General features: G+C 45.7%; 1 protein-coding gene across 1 annotated transcript in view; it reads left to right on the top strand.

The window, feature by feature from the left end:
• The window catches only part of LOC134462123 (sodium- and chloride-dependent GABA transporter 2-like), a 325830-nt gene extending 321537 nt beyond the window's left edge, over positions 1-4293 (top strand). The window contains exon 4 of the mRNA XM_063215005.1: positions 4209-4293. Coding sequence (XP_063071075.1) covers positions 4209-4211 — 3 coding nt within the window. The 3' untranslated portion in view covers positions 4212-4293. The remainder of the gene's footprint in view (positions 1-4208) is intronic.
• The last annotated feature ends 16187 nt before the right edge of the window (positions 4294-20480 follow it).

Genomic DNA, 20480 nt, shown 5'->3' with positions numbered 1-20480 from the left:
CTGTGTTTGCGTCTCTGTGTGGGGGTGTCTGTGGACAGAACATGTCTACATGCTGGTGTATGTGTATGTGTATGTGTATGTTTTCATTTCCCTCTGTCTTGGATATCTGTATCCTTCCTTGGCAGGCGTTGTGGCACCCTGAGGGTGGGAGAGGGATGATGGCATGGATCGCAGAACATAGACAGATGGCACATGGCACCAACGGACAGAGTGAAAAATGTTCATGAATGACAAAAACGGGGAAGAGTTTCCAACCATGCATTATAGCTAGATCTTAAAGGTTTGCTGTAACCAAAGTTTCCTCAATGTTTTATGCTAGACTAAGGCTTTTGTTTCCTTATTAGGCTTTCATCAAGCCGTAATTAAATATCCATGCACTCCATAGATGAATCGTTAACGAGCTGCTTAAAATTCAAATCTTAGTTTTTGCATTCTATGTGAATGAGATAAAATGGGTCAGCAGCATGAAGACGTAAACAACACAAGGGATACATGATGTTCTTTCCTGCAAAAAGCTACGGTACTTGAGCAGTAGTCATGGCAACCGCCAAAAAAGAAAAGGTACTTCCCTCTGTCTCCCTGGGATGCATGTCTGCACGCTTTTACCCGCTGCCTGCTCGCATGCTCGCTTGATTCTAAAAAACCCTTGGCTTTAGAAAGAGCTTGACCGCTAACGCTGGTGGTCGATGGAGGCCATTTGCGCTGGATGCCTTCCATATCCCGCAGCATTATACGGTGTTATCTTTTCATTGTGCCTCCCGCCACGCACCTATCTCCACAGAGCCTGTCGCCATTCTAGGATCAGAAGGCCAATCTCCATGCTAGATGGTGGATATATGTAAAAGATAGATGGTGTCTTTGATAAAAATCATCTCTGACTATTGCCAGCAGACTTGTACAACTAGCCCTCTCTTTACAGTTTTCTGCTTTCAGCTGAAACAGACTGCCTAAAGTCAAATGAGTCTGTGCAGGGCTATGAATTAACATTTTTGATCAGTAGCCAATTTGGCTAGTAGATATTAAATCTTACTAGCCACACATACACTCTATACCTTACAAGTGACTAGTAAGTTTTCTTTTCTTCCAGCCAAACTGAGTTTTCACCAGCATTTGGCTGGTTGGCTGGTGTTAATTTAGAGCCCTGAGTCTGTGTAATCTGGACATTTGTGAGCTTTTCAGTATCTGATATTCACATTTGATGTGTATATTTGATATTTGATCCAAAGACATCGACAGCTTTCCTGAGTTTGAGCGTGCTTACCCTTGCAGCCTGATTTCAGCTGTGGCATTGTGATGTGCACACAAAGGACCTGCTGCATCCCAATACCCTGTAGAGGCGGGAGTACCAGCACTAACTAGAGGAGCTACCGCCAGCTCTTTTGCAGCAAAATCCACTAAGTCATTCCTAAAAACAGACTTGGCATAATACGTAAAGAGAGGGGGGTCAAAGACGTCCAAAAAGGAACTGTCATTCAGTGTAACGGATAACTGTAATAAACATGACTCTTTTTTTTTTTTTTTTTCCAGTGAATTCATGAAAGCCTCGGCTGTCATCCATTTACTTAAAATTATTTAAAAATCATGTTTTTCTTTTTTTACAGTTACAGTCAGCAGAAGGTATTCGTTACACTGAATGACAGTTCCTTTTTGGACGTCTTTGACCCAGGGCTGGTAGTGGGGGGCTATGGGCCTTTTGTTTCTCTACCTATCGGTCCCTTCCTGTTGACAGCGTCTCTCCTCACCTTTGTGTTAAGCACAGTGCAGGTCTTTTGCTATGACAGCCTTTGGTTTAATTTCATATATGTGGTGTTTTTTTCCCCTTTTCCCGAGCATTGCAGTGAGTCAGTCAGCACTTACAGGCAAGCGGAGTACTGACATGGCTCTTGCGGGCTCTCTAAACGTCGTTCCGGTAATTTCTGTCAACACTTGTATAATCAAAAAACGGCTTTTAATGTCTGTGGACCTTCAGTTTGGAATACCTTACAACAAAGGATGGGTCTTCAAGCCTTTGTGCCATTAGAACATTTTAAAGTTACACTGGGAAGTTTTTTATCACATACTTGTACTTGTTTTAATTCATAAGTTTTAATTCATAGTTTGTCTTAATTCTTACCTCTTATATGATTTATGGTGTATTGTGTATGTTGTTATATGTGTAATTGTTTGTTTTACTCGACATCATTGTAAATGAGGGCTGGGCCCTCAATGATTCTTCGAGTTTAAATAAATGAAATGAAATATTCCAAGGGAACGGCTTTTATGGCCACGCACATGCACAGTACGCTGGTCGGTGCACAGGAACACACACACGCACACACACTCTCACTCTCACTCTCACTCATACACACTTATGCAGGACAAGCTTTGTAGAGCTGCTGCTACACGTGTGTGGTCGGAAATGGGTAGCGGCCCCCCTGAGAGAGGCGAGCGACGAAGTGTGGTGGTGGTTATACACCTGCCTGATATGTCACCTCCTATTGTCAGGCCGTCCCTGACTTTAATGAGGCAAGTGCTTTTATAGGCCTCTTCACGTTGCTGTGCCTGTGTTGCAGAGAGCAGGGAACATCATGCACCCACAACACATTAACACGGTGCACTGTAGGTGCCATGTTTATTATCGCCTACCAGCAGGTGAATTACTGGTGAAAATAATTCAGTCCCACCAACCCCGTCAGCACCCTCCGAGCCCAGCCACCCCAAAGTAAAGGCGCTGCATTACGAAGGGGTGACAAGGAGAACAGAATGTGAACAATCTCCTTGCATTGTACTGTATGTTGCGGCTGGAGGGCCCATTGTCTTGGCACAGACTCCATGTACAGAATAAATAGCCCACGCACTCCATCGGAATAGCATCGGCTAACAAGCCCGGGGATTGTTCTCGGCCCGCTAATGTATGCAGATGTGGCTCTCCCCCGATCCCGCTCTGCCTTTGTACCCTGGAGGGTGGTGACCTGTCCGAGTTGTTCTGCGTCATCGTCGCTCTATCCCTGCCCTGCCTTGACTCCACTGGCCTCTCGGGCCTGAGAGTGTGGAGCTACACCAGTGTGGCCCTTGTGTGAAAGTGTTGTGCACCCCCCACCGCCACCACTACCACCACACCCCACCGCCCCCTTCTTCACAATGGAGAATCTGAGGCGATGTGATGTGGGTCATGTGCTTTCTCCTCTGTGCGAACCAACCCAACCCCAGCACACAAGCGTAATGCTGCCGCCGGCTGCGGACATTATGTAAGACGTTGATTACATCCTAGCTCTGACACAGATTATACATATGGGCCAAGACAGACAGCCAGGGATCAAAGTGAATCCAGCGCTTCCCTATAAAGCGCCTCAAACCCAAGCATTAACCCCAACATCCCGCCAAGTCTCCCGGCCAGGCCAGCACACATCAGTTTATGTAGTAGGACATTTGGGTGAAAAAACAGCAGTTGCTGTTACCAAAGAGTTGCTGTGGAGATGAAGCACTAGACTAAAATTGAGTGAAATTAATTAGCAGATTGAAGGTTGAAGTGAAGGAAGGAAGGAAGGTTGAAGTTTGTGGTCCTGGCTGAAAATTCTGTCATAAAAAAAAGGAATTTTGGAATGACCTTCGGTCTTTGGAATGTCCGACAATGATGTTGAGTGTGTGCATGTACACACATTTTACACACACATACTCAAAATAAAGGTGAAGTTGTGGGCACTGCTGTCTTGACTGAAATCTCTGTTTTTCAGGGGGGGAAAATGAAATTTTGTAGTGACCTTAGGTGCTGTTTCCACGTAGCAGGATATTTTTTTAGCAGGATATTTTTTCTCCTGCTTGTATTGGTTTTGCATTGGTTTTGGCCTTCCGTTTCCACGTAGCAGATATTTAAAATCCAGGTATAAAAAGCAGGAGAAAAAAATATCCTGTTTAGGGGACTGAAACGCATTTGTTACAATGGAGGATTTTTTTTATCCACATGTTGCGTTTACACCTAGCAGGAGAAAAAAATACCCTCCTAAAAATATCCTGCTACGTGGAAACAGCACCTTAGAGTCTTAGGAATGTGCAACGGTGAATGTCATCCGCGTGTGCGCGCACACGCACACACACAAAAGCTAAGCTTGAACTTGAAATCAACAGTATGCAGGATGAAGTTGTGGACACCTCTTGCAGTCTTGGCTGAAATTTGGGGGGGTGGGGGCGGGGCAATTTTGTAATGAGAAGTCCATGGAATGTGCGACAGTTAGAGGTGCTTAACTCGAATCTTTGAGGCGTCCGGATTGATTGGATCATTTCAAGGAGGGTACCCGGATTAGACGGATCACTCGGATCATTCGGATCACTTATTTAAAATAAATGATAATAATGTATTTTTTAAAACGTTTCTGCCGTTAAGTAGCTATGCGCCTCACCTTTGTTGTTCCATTTATCAATTCACGTGGATAAATCAAAGAGTAGCCTAAGACAGTTTGATCAACAAAACTCACTTTATGAATGTCACAGTTCCTACAGTAAACTCATGCTGCGAGCCGACCCACCTGGGTCTCCTCACTAAACATGCAACCACAACTCGAACAGCCTTTGGCAGCAGTGAAACGGCATGTTCCTGATTTTGCAATAAATAATGTGTGTGTTTGTATTTAAGAAGACTAAAAGTCAAATATTTGGGAGCAGAAGTCTAGTTAAGCAGGGACAGTCAGGAGGCGAGCAGCAGATGACCACTCGCTTCCGCTGCCGAGTTGCCTTGCGACTCGCGCACACTCGTGGCAAAAACGAAACTTAAGCGTTGATCCGATCCGTAGGGGATTCGCTGCTACCAACAACTCAGTCAGGATTCGTCTCACCGAGTCGCCGAGGGCGCCGCTGCTGAGTGACTCGGACGAGGGGAGTGACAGCAGTGGCTTTAAAGACTGTACGCTAGGCATGGTACGGTTTGCGTTGCAAACCGAGACCGTACGGTTTGCATGTCACGGAACGGGGTAGTGGGCAACCGCACGGTGCCCACGGTTTCAAAAAAAAAAAAAAAATAGAGTGACCACCGGCGGACGACGCTATTAAAATCCTACTGAAAGACATAATGTAACAGCATGCGCCAGCTGACTAGGCTACAGTAGCCTACAAGCAAGTGCAGGTCGGTCAGCAGCATCACCCTCTCCCCCTCTCTCTCCACGTTAGCGCAAGTGACTGTTCCCAGCCTTTATGCTGACCATTTTAAATTAAATGAACATGAATTTACAAACAATGACAGATTAGCAGAACAAAGTAGACTATGACTTACGTTACAGTAGCCAGTGTAGGCTATATCCACGTGGCATTGAATGGGGATTCCGGACGGCAAAATGCGAGATAATTGAACATATCCATCAGATTCACTGTGCTGTCCTTAACTGCAATCAACTGTAGGCCTAACTATATGTAGCTAGTTAAACTCTGATGGACGGAAGGGGACTTTGTGCTGTTGCCTAGTTAACATTGATGTTTAACACTATAACAAAAATAAAATGTGACTGTTTTAAAAGGCTCAGCTTCACAGGAGTTTTGTGAAACATTCTTGTGCATACACTTCTAAAAAAACGATCTTTTAAAATTATTTGTTACCTTAATACTTTCACATTTTAACATAACATAACCCTATCACTTGTTCACTTAAAATTGAATTTGACTTCTGATTTTACTTCTATGCTTCTCACGGCTGCAGTTTCATTATAGGAAGCAACTGATTCATAAGCGCAAAACTCGCAGAAAGCGGTATCAAAATAAAAGTCCAATTCGTTCTCAGTGTGTCATTAACCAAAATAGTCATACTACACTGACCTAATGGTCCCATTACCTACAGGAGTGTAGCTGTTTTATTTTAACACGTCAAATGTGTTATAGCATGTAATATTTGAATATTTGTCAACTTAAAAGTTAGGACTTAGTTCTCCCTTTTTGTGAAATAAATGGAAGCATGTTAAAATCATTGATATCTTTCTTCTTTCAGTTGGGTTAAATGAAGTCAAATTCAACATACCCATGATAAGCTTACATTTTCATTCAAATTTTTATATAATACATTTTATTAAAAAAAAAAAAAAAAAAAAAAAAAACAGAACCGTACAAAACCGAAAACCGTGACCTTGAAACCGTGATATGGACCGAACCGTGACATTTGTGAACCGTACCACCCCTACTGTACGCTGTAACGCAGTGAGTGATAGTAGAGTCACGTCTGTAGACTATAATTTCCGTAAGAGTAGCCTACAGACTGAGATGTTAAAGCGTTGGCAGAGCACTGTTAACATTTAGGAATGTAGACCTCAACAGAGTCAGAAGCACACACACGGGGATCCGCGACTCAATTGGCCACAACAGGCTGGACGGATCTAACAGGCTCGATGAATGACGAGGCGGGAGTTGGTTCATTTTTACTCAGTGAGTGTTCGTGACTGAACAGCATAGGCTACTAGGGAGATTAGATAATGGCTGTTGTAGTCAACTAAAGAAGATATATTCCGGTTTCACAATTTCTCGCGCTGTAACTGCCATTTTGTTGACAGTAATGAAATGCCGTCTGACCCTTTGGCGGATCAATGCACGACAGCCATCCGGTCTGTTAGGATGAGGTCTTGACCCGGCTCTCCAACCGGATCCTCCGGGTTTTATATCATCTCTAGCGACAGTGACTGTCATGTTGAGCACATGCGCGCGCACACACACACACACACACTACTCAAAAGAGTGACTGTGAGCCACCCTCACAGCTCGTCAGACATGTGCGTCAGCTGTCATCCGAACACACCCCACCACGCCACAGGTTGGTGGTGCCTCTCTGATCCGACTCACGAGTCGTGGGTGGTAAACAACCACATTGAGGATGAATAATAATAACAGGCTGCCGGCTGTGAGGCGCCTGTAATTCACTCTCGCTGTCAGCCATGCTGTCATGTGTCAGGAAGCACCACCTCAGACTGCGTGCAAACTTTTAACGTATGCGCTATGCGGGCTCCCTTTGTGGTGCAATACACGCACTCAGTAGCCTAGAGCAGTGTTTCCCAACCAGGGGTATGCGAGCACACCTCAGGGCGGGGGAAAATGTGATAATGACAACTGAATAGAGTATAGTCATACTGGGATAAAGGAATATATAGAGAGAGAGCATGGGATAGGGGGTACTCATGGTACAACAAAAAATCGTAGGGGGTACGCGAGTCAAAAAAGGTTGGCAAACACTGGCCTAGAGCAGAGTCCAGTGGAGTTGATTGTGCATAGGGCCCAAAATTTGCATCTACGCCCCTGCACGTACCCCTGGTTGGGAATCACTCGCCGTTTCTCAAAGTCAAGGATCCTGGCCTTGCTGAGATGTAAAAACGCCCAGTGATTGGATACTCCACGGAGTTCACCAAAGAGTATGCAATCACTTGTCGTTTCACGTCTTAGCAAGGCCAGGATCCTTGACTTTGAGATACAGCCACTGGCCCAGAAGGCTTGGGTAAAACCAATTTGTCTCCCATGATGCTCTCTGTCTCTGCAGGCCTCAATCCTGCTGACATGGAGGTTGTGAGGTCTTAGAGACTGACCACAAGAGCGCAGGATGGCCTGCAAGGCGGCCAACAGGCAGGCAGACAGTACATGTTATAGTCAAGGTTAAGCCATGACACACTTCCAGCAGCTGCCGTCGGTCTAGCTTTAATGAACACCGCTAATGCTAACCGGGGCGGGTCAAAGTTAATGGTCCGCTCTTCACATCGCTCGCTTGCTTGTGCCTTGTCAACATTATTACCGCGCTGCCTGTGAACGTTGGTTGTAATCATGTCAACATGTGTGTGTGTGTGTGTGTGTGTGTGTGTGTGTGTGTGTGTGTGTGTGTGTGTGTGTGTGTGTGTGTGTGTGTGTGTGTGTGTGTTTAACCTTGATTGTGTTGTACCATGTGTCAACATACTGTTGCGTTGCTCGTTGATTGCAATCACGTCAACATGTGTCCATGGTGTTGTGTGTTTAACCTTGATTGTTATACCATGTGTCAGCATATATGCGTGTGTGTTGCACGGGTCTTTGCTTGTGCAATGTGAACATTATGCGCATGGTGTTGCATGTAGCTTAGATGGTGGAATGTACCATATTGTATTCTGCTTTGCTTGTGCAATGTCAACACAGTATATGGGTTTGAGGTCTTTGTTTTGTGTTGGACTGTGTTTAGAAGCCACACACATACAGTACTGCAGTAAATATGAGTATCAGGCAGGATTCAGTGCCAGTTCTTTCAGCCCTTTGCTTGTTTGTCCTTCCCCACTTCTCTCGTGTAATTTCTTGGCTTGTGTGCTCACTTTTCCCAACATCTGGATTCTTGGAACTTGGTGATCCCCTATCGCCCACCTCCCCAAAAAAAAGACCTCCACCCCAGCCCACGCCCCTCGTGCTTTTCAGGATCAACACGTGCTCAGCACGTTGTGTGCACTGCTCAGCCACTGAGTGAGTGAGTGGGTATGTGAGTGAGTGTCTGTGTGTGCTTTTTGGTGCGCATGCACGAGTGTATGTTGACGTTATGTAATAGCTCTCCCCTCCTCCTCCTCCTACAGCATATCTTAAAGGAGACAGAGCACTACAGGAGGCTCCGCAAGGCAGTCACAGTCAGGTAGGCTAGGTCAGAAGCGTTATAATGAGCCTGTCTGGCACAGCAGGAGATTTTCTGAATGAAACATTTTGGTTCTTTTAAACCGGTATGCTTTTTTTTTCTTCAAGTTTTGTTTTGTGCCTTGACTGTGGCGTTCAGTGGCCTCTTTCCTGTGGCTCAGCTTGCACTACACATGCCAGAGAGGCCGAGTTGAAACCATCCCACTAGAAACAGGCAGAATTGCCAAATACTGAATAGCCTTGGTCTCACTGCAGGGCCAGCCCCGGGCTGGCCCGGACAAAAGCGGGCTGACGGTGATCTCATCAAAAGGGGGCTAGGTGCTAAAGATGGCCGCCGGGCCAGGTTGTGGGGCTAAGGGCCGCTTTCCCTGGCCCGTCGAATTCGATGGGCCAGCAAGCACCGCTGAGGCTCGGAGGCGGGGTCAACCTCGGGCGATATAGCCCACGTGCGATATAGCCTACCAGACCTTCGGCGATAATAGCGCAAAAGCTAAATAAGTGTGAGTATTTGTGAGACACTTTGTATTGGTGTCCAGTGGAAAGCATGCCAAATCACGATAATGGCACAAGAGTTGGCGGCTAAAAGCAGAAAAAAGCCGACATGACTTAGCTATGACATCCCAAGTTTAAGTGTGTGGTGCCCATGATGCCCTGATAACAACAAAAAAGTTATGTTGGCTAAATAACTTTAAAAACACAAACAGAAGTGCCAAAGTTGCATCTTATGAAATTATGCCATAAGAAAGCCAAACACCCCAAACTAATAATTTGCCCAGAATTTAGCGATAAGTCCCCCTGTGCTTTCACGCCATGGTGAATCTAAGCTAAAGAGTCCTAATCTAAAAGATATATAGGTCTAAATATATAAATAACCAGCGATCTCCTTCTCCTACAGACATGTGTTAGGGCTTGTTCGAATTCTTAGCTTTTTACAGTTTTTTACGGCACGTTTTTATGTTCTTTCATTCAAAAGTTATTAAACTGTAAGCGGCCGCTGTTGCAAGTGAAAAAATAGCGCTTTCCAATTATTTTTTTTATCTCGTCATTTTTTTCCTAACAGCCAGCGATCTCCTTAACCTAGACCTACAGACATGTGTTAGGGCTTGTTCGAAAGCTGAGATTCTTAGCTTTTTACAGTTTTTTACGGAACGTTTTTATGTTCTTTCAATCCACAGTTATTTAACCTTAAGCGGCCGCTACTTCAAGTAAACAATGGCGTTATTCTCCAGCCGGATAGAGAGGAAATCTGTTTTGTCGCTGTGTTCTTTGTTCCCTCGAATTAAACCGACGGTCTAAATAGGCTACATTTGTACGTCCCCAACACAAGACCAGTTCTTTCTAAGTTAGCTCTTTTCATGGAAAAACTTGTTTTTCATGCGTCTTTGTCTTCTTAACATGCGCTGCGTCCCATACAGCTTCTGAATCGACAACTTTGCCATGTAGGCTAATAAAACTGTTCTTGAAAGGCAAGCCATTTTCTTTGCAGTTCTTGTCGTCTTTGTCCGTAGGCTACGAGCCAAACGGCGACCTGCTCCAGCAGAGTTTGCTCAATTTTCTTCTCCTTCTTTGTCGTTGTTCTGTTGTTGTCCTTCTGTGATTTGGGGCGAAAGTGGGCTGTGCGACTGACGTTTCACAAACAAGGCGTGTACCTGAATGTGCCTGGGGTCGGCTATGAGTCCGATCAGGCAAAAAATGGCCCGGGGCCGGCAGCTCCGAGCCGGCCACTCTCCTGAGCCCCGGGCGGCCCCGGGCCGCTGAAGCGCGGTAATGAGACCAAGGCTATTGTTTATTTGCAAAGCGGTGTATCCACCATTTTTGACTTTTGCATGTTATTATTGAAAATAACTGTTCAGCGGTTCAGAGATCTTACCATTCAAATATTTTGAGAACATACTTTTTCAACCTACCGGTATATAAAATGCATTTTGCAATGCAATGCAATGCAACGGAAAGCCGAATACAAAAATTTCAATTTCCCAACATTCTACAAAATGGAAATACACCATTTTGCAAATAAACTCTTCATGTATCTAACATATTGCATGCATACTATTTACATTTTCAATATCAATTAATACTAGCCCGTTACATAACACATACATTATAAATTATAGGAAAAATCCATCTCCCAGATGCCAATGGCAGTAACATGACTGCGTCATGGCATGGCCATATCGATCAGTTCTATTTCCATCAGCTGTCCTCTATAGTTGCCCAATGGCCGAAGTGAACTACTGTAGCGAGCCTGTGAACTCTGCATGGCTCTGTTCTCCAACCAGGAGCGGAGCTATTGGAGGGCTGAGCAAGGCGTTTGCCCCAGGGCCCGGGGCCCTCCCGTATTGGTGCTGGGGGGGGGCTATTGTGATCTAACGTCTAGGCAGGCTGTTTGGGGGTCCCTATCAGTGTCTGGCCCTGGGGCGCTGTGTGCAATTCGTCCGCCACTGCCTCTACCGCCGGGATCTATTGTGATCTAACGTCTAGGCAGGCTGTTTGGGGGTCCCTATCAGTGTCTTGCCCTGGGGCGCTGTGTGCAATTCGTCCGCCACTGCCTCTACCGCCGGGATCATCGCACTGGTGTCGATGTCCCATGGAGTAGTGATGGAGATGGGCCTCGTCACTCCAGTCATCCATATTGAATGAGTGGGAGTCGTGTTACTCCCCATAGAGAGACTCTCGCAGTTTCGCTTAAAGGCCACGTTACTGTGTCAGATCACCCCGGTCATCAAGACGGGTACAGAACAAAAAAAAAACACGTACGCACTACTTGAAATAGGAACAGTATTCGTTTACTGTCTTGGGGCAAAAAGGGATTTTCTGGTACGTGCAGTCTTGTGTCTGTGGGTGTATGTTTGCGCGCACGCGCGTGTGTGTGACTGTGTATGATTGCGTGCGTGTCGAGATCACATTGATTCTTATACGACATGCCAGCTGATGTGTGAAATGAGAGCTGGCTTGGTTTCTGTTTTTTTTTTTTTTTGCCTCGAGTGATATTGTGGTCTTGTGTTACTGAGCGGACAGAGGGGAATGTCTGGTTTCAAAAACGTGAGCGAGGCCCTGGCCAACACAAACATGTATAATTTACTGCAACTTCCAACCCCCACCGGCATAGTCGACCCTGCTTTGCGAGAGCCAGACATTAGCCTCATTCTCTGTAGGGAAAGTCTGCTTGTATAAATATGAAGCCGAGCGGGACTGTTGTCGGTCGAAGCCTCGTGACTGAGTCTGATTGAAAACACAGTCAAGAATCATAGTAAAAGCTGTATATATTTAGTCCCCATTATCTTTCAGACACAGCTGCCACACAGCTAGGCACATCAGTGATGAGATGACGAGAGCCTTTATTACTGAAATCTCCTACATGAAATGCAAAGGCAGAGGAAATTCATGTCAAGGTGTGTTTATTTTGAGGCCTGGATTTACACCTTGGCTGAATGAAAGACAATGTGCAGTCCCCATTTGCCTTAGTCATAAATAAACATAAACATAACTTGCATGTAAACAAACGACCATAAATGGAAACCATCCTGGCAATGACTCTGGCCCATGGAGTTCCCCCGGTGGTATGCAGAGGTGGACAAGGCCAACTGTGTTGTGCTTGTCTCTGTCTGTGTCACACGATGCACACGTCATGAGAGCATGTGTCACCTGCTAAACATAGGCAGAGTTGTCCGTGAGTGTCCATAGTCCACACGCCCACACAGTCCACTCAGACAAAAGACTCTGGGGCCCAAGGACCTGATTGACCCCAGTGTTTGCAGCACTAACTAGGCTATGGGTGAGGCTTTAAAACCAAATATTTGTAAGTTCGTTTGTACGTAGAGTTCCTAAAGTCCCAAGAGCACTGAGTGCTGCAGTGCTGTTAGCATTGTGTGACGGTGAACTTGTCCCTGCCTTGGTGTGGTCGCCAATCCAGTGCAACGTAATAACGAGACAGAGACCTAATATCACAGCATTGCATACGCTTTCTACTTTCAGGGATCCAAGTGTTGCATAAAAATAGGCCCAGTCCCGAGAATCGACATGTCAGCTTTGGCCTCTTCAGGGGAGATGTGATCCCATCATGGCAAGGCGAGACACAAATTTTCCTGTTTATTTTTTTCTTTCAGTTTCTTACATAACTGAAGTTATAAGGGGGTACACCCAGGACGAGGGTGGATGTCAGGGTCCTGTGCAGCGCAGTGAAGGTCGGTGCCATGCTGGGGTTACATGTTGGAATGTTTAGGGTGCCAGGGGAGATGGATGGCATTCGCGCCACACCGGCTGCCTTGCTTTCATTCTTCGATCTGATCTGCTGGGTATTTCACAGGTCAGATGCTGAGAGCATGTGATATAGTGTTATATGTGAAGTACGACATTGGGGTACAGGCACACAGTGACTTGTGGGTGTCCTTAATCATTTATATCTCGATTAAAATGCTTCTGCATCTTTTCAAGCCACTGTTGGTTTGTATGTAACTTAATCTATGTAACTTTTGATTCCTTGATTTTTCAACTTGGATCACTTTTTTGAATGTCTTTTTTCCTTATGTATTGCTATTTATTGACTCAGAGGGTCTGCACAAGAGTTACTGTGTGCCTGGACTACTAGTCCATGCACAAATGGCAAATAAAGAACTTTGACTTTGACTTTGACATATAAACACAACATGCATCATGTATAAATACACACAGGTGTGCTATTTATACCAAAAGGGATTATGGTATCTACCGTAGTTGGAATCCTAGTCACTCCAATGGAATCTTCTCTGTCCGAAAGGCATGTAGTGGGTTTATGATTTGTTTTTCCAGAGTGGTTAGGTGTGTCCCTAATTGGGAATGATCATTTATTTATATCTCAAGTGGCCTAAATGCTTAAAATGCTTTTGCATCTTTCCAAGCCCCTCTTGGTTTGTAGGTGTATATATAGAGACATGCATGTATAAATATGCATTGTAGGGCTGCACCGATACCGATACTGGTATTGGAATCGGCACCCGATACTGCTCATTATACTCGTACTCATACTCGTCAAGCACTTGCCGATACCAGGAACGATACTGCTATTACACAAAACATTGCAAAATCTTGTCACGTTCTGTGGACTTGAAAGCAGCATGGAAAAAAGTGCCATCTCATACATTTACTAACATTTAAATCTACATGGAAATGGGCAATAAAAATATCACAGGTGGAAAAAAAAACAAGGCCATGCATTTATTTTTACTGTATTTTGGTGGTAAAAGGTATCGGTATCGGTACTCGGTATCGGCAAGTACACATATTAATGTACTCGTACTTGTATCGGTTTTCAGAAAAGTGGTATCGGTGCATCCCTAACCCATTGGCATGTTATTTATCCCCTGAGAAGAGATGACATCTAGGAACTATTCCAGTAGTTCCAATGGAATCTGCATTTATTTTCCTCTTGAAATGCCAGATTGAGTCATAAGCTCCACACTGTGTTTGACATGCGCTGACAGAGAAAATGATACACTGGTTTTGATGTCTTATTTTTTTCATCCGGTCAGACAGGTCCACCACAGGGGGTCATCTGATTGGAAAACAAGTCTCTGACAACATTCCCACTGAGTGACCCCTTTCCAGCTGGTTTCCCACTTGTGGGTGGGGACCTAAAAAAAATCTCTGCTTCAACCGACTGCTACTGTCAACACCGTAACTGAACCCTGGAGAGTTCTGAGAAGACGGTCAAAGCTGATAAAGTTTGACCGATCTGGAGTGGGAGTGGGAGTTGGGGCATGGTGTGAGGGGCAGGTTGGGGGATGACGGCGAGGAATGGTTATGTGTGCGTGGTGTGGTTCAAGGCAAGGCGTAAGGCCCAGGATATGCTTGCTGTGTAACAACTTATGCAATCGTGTGTAAGCGAGTGCACATACTAGCTAAAGAGTTATCATAGTACTACCTATGATACTGGGGGCATCATCTAGGGGGCCAATAGCCAGCGAGGATCTCATTAATATTTTCCACCATTGTGTCACTCTACCGCGACCTCAACATGGAAGCTCGGAAGATTACTCCTCGTGGTTGTGTCAATATTACACCGTGTGTGCATGCGTCTGTGCACCTTGTGTTCGTTGTGCTACCACGCAACATGGCATCATAGCAGAGCGTTAAGATGAACCGTTGCTTTACTGACAGGTCAGGGTTATGCATGGTTTTGGTCAGGGCGCAGGCGCGACAGAAGTACGCAGCGGCAACAGAAATTTGCTGACGCAGCAGGAAAACTGCGAACCTGGTCACTTGATGAAAGTGCTTTCCCGCAGTGTTCATCAGGAGCACAAACTTGCAAAGGCGTCGCACCTCAACGCAAAATGCACTGGTGTGAAATAAATTTGCATGATGCCGATCTGTGCAGCACGCATAATTGACAGAGAATACGCAGGCCAATGTGTTCATCCACGACCACAAGATGTCCACGCGTATCCTGCAGCAAGAATATTCTGGGACTGAGAGTGGCAACAGGAGGGGGTGAGATGAACGAAGAGCGGCCATGATGGTGAGGTGCTGTCAGCACCGGCCATCAAATGAGCAACATGGCATTATGTTAAGGCGTGCTCCACAATGCCCTGTGACAGGTTAGGGTTAGGGTTAGCTCTGGGTTTTGGTCTGGGCCCAATTTCGCTTATTTCGCTGTTCTTGCCAAAAGTAAAGCAGAAGAAACATTGCTTTTGACAGGTTAGGTTTAGGGATGATTTTGGTCAGGGCACAGCAGAGCATTTTCGTGTTTAGCAACAGAAATTCGCAGCGGCAAAAGAAAATCGCTGACAAGGCGGGGAAAACTGCAAACCTCATCACGTGACAAAAGTGCATGAAAGTGCCTGACCGTTGCGATTGAGGAGCGAGCACGACTTAACTTCAAAAGGCACCACCACGCAGAATCCACTAGCAAGAGATGCAAACGCAAAAACATCATGGTAGCCTGAAATGAGTACAGTATGTGCATGTGTGTATAAGATGGCAAGATGGGTCGGGTCTCATCTTGCCATGAGACAGAGGACGAAGACGGCACACACAAGCCTTGAAGGAAGCTGATGATTGCCCCAGATTTTGGTGCAAAGCCATTGAGTCACACACCCCGCACAAACCAGATCATTTCCAGGATGGAAATCTTGTCTTGGTGCTTGTTTACCCCAGACAAGAGCAAGTACATGACGCCAGACTGGTCAAAATAGACGCGGAAGACCCTAGGGGGTCCACAAATAAATGTCTGAGTGTGTGTCTGCGTTTGTGTGTGTTTGAACTCTGTTTGGAGAGTGATTATCTGGGCCTTCTCCTGGCCCCCTGCGGTATCAAGCTTCATAGGGCAGTGGGATTTAGGCAGGGTGTTCCCAATGGCCGTGTCCCCCTTTTAGATAAGGGGACAGTGGACAGGAAAAAAAAGAACCGGGACGAAAAATAACTGGCACATCCCCTGCAGCTGTAGTGCTGAGAGACTATGGCACCGATCCAGCCGACTGCAGCCTCGCAGAAGAGAGGAATGGAGGGGTGGAAAGATTCAAGATGGATAGAGGTGGAGAGGAAGGGGTGGGTTGGTGGAGGGAGGAGAGGAGGAAGGAGTGAAAAGATTCAGGATGGTAGGATTGGGTTGATTGGTGGAGGGAGGAGAGGAGAGGAGGTGGAGTGGAATGCATGCTGCACGCACCCTTGTGATCGCGTGGTTCAGGTATCCTTGGTCGCGTGGATGGCCACCACATCGTGTCGTGTTGTGTCGGGCTGTTCCCCGGTGACGCGCATCCACACCCCCTTTTCGGATCCTTCTGACTGTTCACCTGATCTATCTCCAGTTCCTCCTCTCCTCTCCTCTCCTCTCCTCTTCTCTTCACTCCCCTCCCCTCCCCTCCTCTCCACTCCCCTCCCCTCCACTCCACTCCTCTGCACACCTCCTCCCTCCTCCACTCCACTCTCCTCTCTCCTGTGCTTTCTACCACAACAGCACTGTGTCACACACTTGACTTGGTAATCTTTGATCTGTTGAAGTTTGGCCTCTGATTACAGCATGGCCTCTGTCCTGGCCTGAACGCACGGCCAGCTCTCTGACCACTGAACTCTGTGGACTGGACAGGCAAGAGGTAGGGCTAAACTTTTGAAGTTTGCCGAAGTCTGAGTCTCGATTAATATTAAGCTGGGACAAACCGTACGGATCGACACCCAGAGAGTGCACTGTGCAAGCAAACAAACAGGCCAAAAAAATCAATCCCCAGTGTCGAAGGCTGGTAAACAAAACCGGTTCCGCCCAAAGTCAAACACGAGCAGTAGTAGATCCATTTGTCCTTGAGCGATGTTGTCGGCTGGTCTAAATTTATCTGACAGACCACCCACGCACACACACACACACCTTAGAAGCTCGGCGGGCCAATGTTCTTATTTAGATCATGACATATTTGCAAGAACTTGTAAAACACAACTCACACAGCCCTGCTGGCGGCTGGCAGAGGGGTGCGAAGCGATGGATGGATGAATGGTTTGGTAGGAGGGTAGGAGGAATAGTGGAAAGAATGAGGGGGATCCCTGATGACCCCCGCCCCTTCTATTCCCCCTCTCTCTCTTTCTCAGACACACTCACTGTCACTCATTCCCTCCATCCCTTTCTCTATCCTCCTCTCAAGCACACGCACACACACACACACACACTCTCAGTCTCTCTCTATTCCTGTATCTCTAGCTTTCTTTTGCTCTGAATCCCTCTCTATCCCAGCTGCATAGCCAGATAATCAGCAGGATCAGGCCTTTTCCGTTGTTTTGAGTCCTTTTATGTTACGTTCGTAACAAGCAGTCTCTCTCTCCCTCCCTCTCTCTTGCTCTCTGTCTCTCTTTCTCTCTCTCTCTTGCTCTTTGTCACTCTCTGTCTCTCTCTCCACTCTTGCGTCCTCTCTGCCCCAGCAGGTACTTGAGATGAGATGACAGTCAGATTTCACAGCAGACTCATCGCTGCAGCTCCCGGGCTACAGAGGAGTGTTAGTGTATGGGGCGTGCATTGACACGTGTGGAAATGCAAATACTAATATTTTTAAATGATGTGATATTGATCAGCATTAGAGATTAGAGGGCCTAGGGGTGTTTTGCTTCTGCGTCTGGCACCTGAGTGTGTGTTTGAACTAGGTGCTGGCTACACGCCTGAGTTCGTAAACAACCCGGAGGAGAGCTGCGAGATATTACCCTTATATAGCCCTGATCAAGGTGCTGCTGTCGCTGGAATAACTGGTTATTTCTCACAGCAAACACACACATAGACACCGGGCCAGGACTCTGAGGAGGGCTGTTTATGAAGCAATGATCTCTGATCCTGTCTCTCTTTTCACTCTCTCTCTCTCTCTCTCAGTCTCACTCTCACTCTCTCTCTCTCCCGCTCTTGCCCTGAAATCACTGTTGTGCTGTGTGACTGTCCTCTAGCTGGGGTCTTGTTTGGCTTATATTTAAACTCATGCTACATTTTGGCAGCAGCATAGACATTCTGGCACTGACCTTAACTTGAGCAATTCCTCCGTCCCTTCCACTGTCCCTGTCCCGCCACCCACCCAATTTATTATATTTTGATTGCCCTTTATTTCTGCCTCGATTTACTGCCTTGTCTCTCTGTCTCCTCTCTCTGTCCCCATCCCTTTCTCCCTCATCTACCTATCACTCTCTGTCTCTCTGTTTCTCCCCCTCTCTGTTTCAAAGCCTCTCACTAACACTTAACCTTTGGCCTCAAATCTAAAATTATCTGCACATCTGGCTCGTTCGTTTGGTTTGCATGTGGAGAGATGGATGCATGCGTCCATCTGGGATTTAGTCTGCTGCCTGAGTGTCCAGCCATTATGTTTATTTATATATTTAGTTGTTTTGAACGGGTTTTAAAGTGTGCTGGGATGAGATGGCCTGATGGTCTCAGGCTTTTTGCACACACGCACATGCACGCACGCACACACACACACACACACATGCAAACAAACACACGTCACACACACACACACACACACACAGACACATCTGCCGCCCCACCCCACCCCCCTACTGATGGCCAGAACACTGTGTTCCATGTGGGTAATGAGCGTGCCTGAGAAAGAGCAGCAACTTTGACATCTGGGGTGGCGGTCGGTCGATGTGTGCAACAGAACTAGCACAGCCAGTGGTGTTGAGTAACACGCGCGCGCACACATACACACACACCAGCATAGAGGAGTATACATACCTCTCTCACACACACACACACTCGATTAATTCTCAAACAGTATTTATTTTGGTCCGTTTCTGTCTGCTATTGTTATTCCTCTTTCTTTTCTTGCCCTGTGCCTTGGGAATAAAAAAGGGGAAGAAAACATGGGCCGCGTTTGTTGCGATTCAACATTCAGAGTATCTCCACATGTTCCTCTACTTATTTCCTCATTGTAACTTGCTTTTAATAAATGCATCTGTTAGGGCTGGGAATCGATTCACGATTCGATTCAGTTCGATATTGATCTACTGTATTGCTAGGTTTTTCACTTTAACCCATTCATGCCTAGAATTCTAAGAATGTCTATAAAATCCTAAATATCTCAGCCTCTGAAGCCCATACAAACATGAAATACCTTGGTGAGAGAAAGAGGTTGGAAACCTGGTATGACAGTGAAAGGTGAGAAGAAAGTGTCTATACCATACCCTATATCAGTGTTTCCCAACCTTTTTTGTCTCATGTACCCCCAAGCCTTTTTGTTGTGCCACGAGTACCCCCTAACTTGTGTTTTACATCGCTTTTTCTATTCCAGTGTGACTATGCTCCATGCATTTGTAAAAATTAAATTTTTCCAAGTACCCCCTTCAGTGTGCTCGCGTACCCCTAGTGGTACACATACCCCTGGTTGGGAAACACTGCCCTATAACATTAAACATACTATTTATAGGCCTATAGTAAACCTAAATAACTATCAAAATTGAAGACCATAAAGCGCAAACTCACAATCTCGGTAACTCTGATATGATGAAATAAGACCATAGCCCTTCATACAGTAGAAAAAGAACACAGACACAATAACAATGCGCCTAACTTGAGTATGTGCACAGAATGTTTGAGTGACAGGTGGGATAGTGCGTTTTCTTATGGTGAGTCTTGTGGAGTGTTGACGATGGCAAAGTTGTGAGAAAGTGTTTTTGTGGTCTCTCTGATTTAAAGTGAAAACTGCTATTAATAGGAACAGCCCTGTGTGTATTTGTGCATGTATTTGTGCATATGTTATTTGGAGGAGAGCTACATGACGCGGTTGAGAAAATTGTGTCTATCGTCATCTGCAAAAGATCAATCCACAAAGTCTTGTATCCACATGGTATTTTTTGAATCGTGAATCAGTATTGGATGGTGGATTGACTTTTCATTTATTTGTTTATATATTTCAATTTTTAACCCAGCCCTAACCCAGCCCTACTGCTGAATGTAATGCAATGCAATGCAAAGTAATGTAGTGATAAAATAAGTGATAAAAGCATCTGCTAAATGTATTGTAATGTCCCTCTGCAGTGCAGTGCAATGCAGTGCAGCAGGCCTGGTCATTTAAGGTGTACTGTGCGTTGTGTGGTGTTCAGTTTCTAGAGTGTGTGTGTGTGTGTGTATGAGATCATCGTCCCAGGCCAGGCCACTCCCATATACACTAGACACCCCCGTGCCGTCTTGTCCTCCCGTGCCGTCCTCCTTCCAGGGTTACTAGAGGTGCTCCGATCACCATTTTTTGGGTCCGATCACCGATACCGATCACCAAAAATCTTTATCTGCCGATTACCGATCATTGCCGATCACAAAAATGATTTCCTATTTTTTTAATAGCCTATTAATTATCCTTATTGAATACCATTTCTGCCCATAAACCAATCAATCTTAATTTGCACATGTCTATTATTAGGCTATTATTATTATTATTATTATTATTATTATTATTATTATTATTATGATTATT

The sequence above is a fragment of the Engraulis encrasicolus genome, chromosome 14, assembly GCF_034702125.1.
Source record: "Engraulis encrasicolus isolate BLACKSEA-1 chromosome 14, IST_EnEncr_1.0, whole genome shotgun sequence".
NCBI lineage: Eukaryota > Metazoa > Chordata > Actinopteri > Clupeiformes > Engraulidae > Engraulis > Engraulis encrasicolus.
This window is presented reverse-complemented; position numbering and strand designations above follow the sequence as displayed.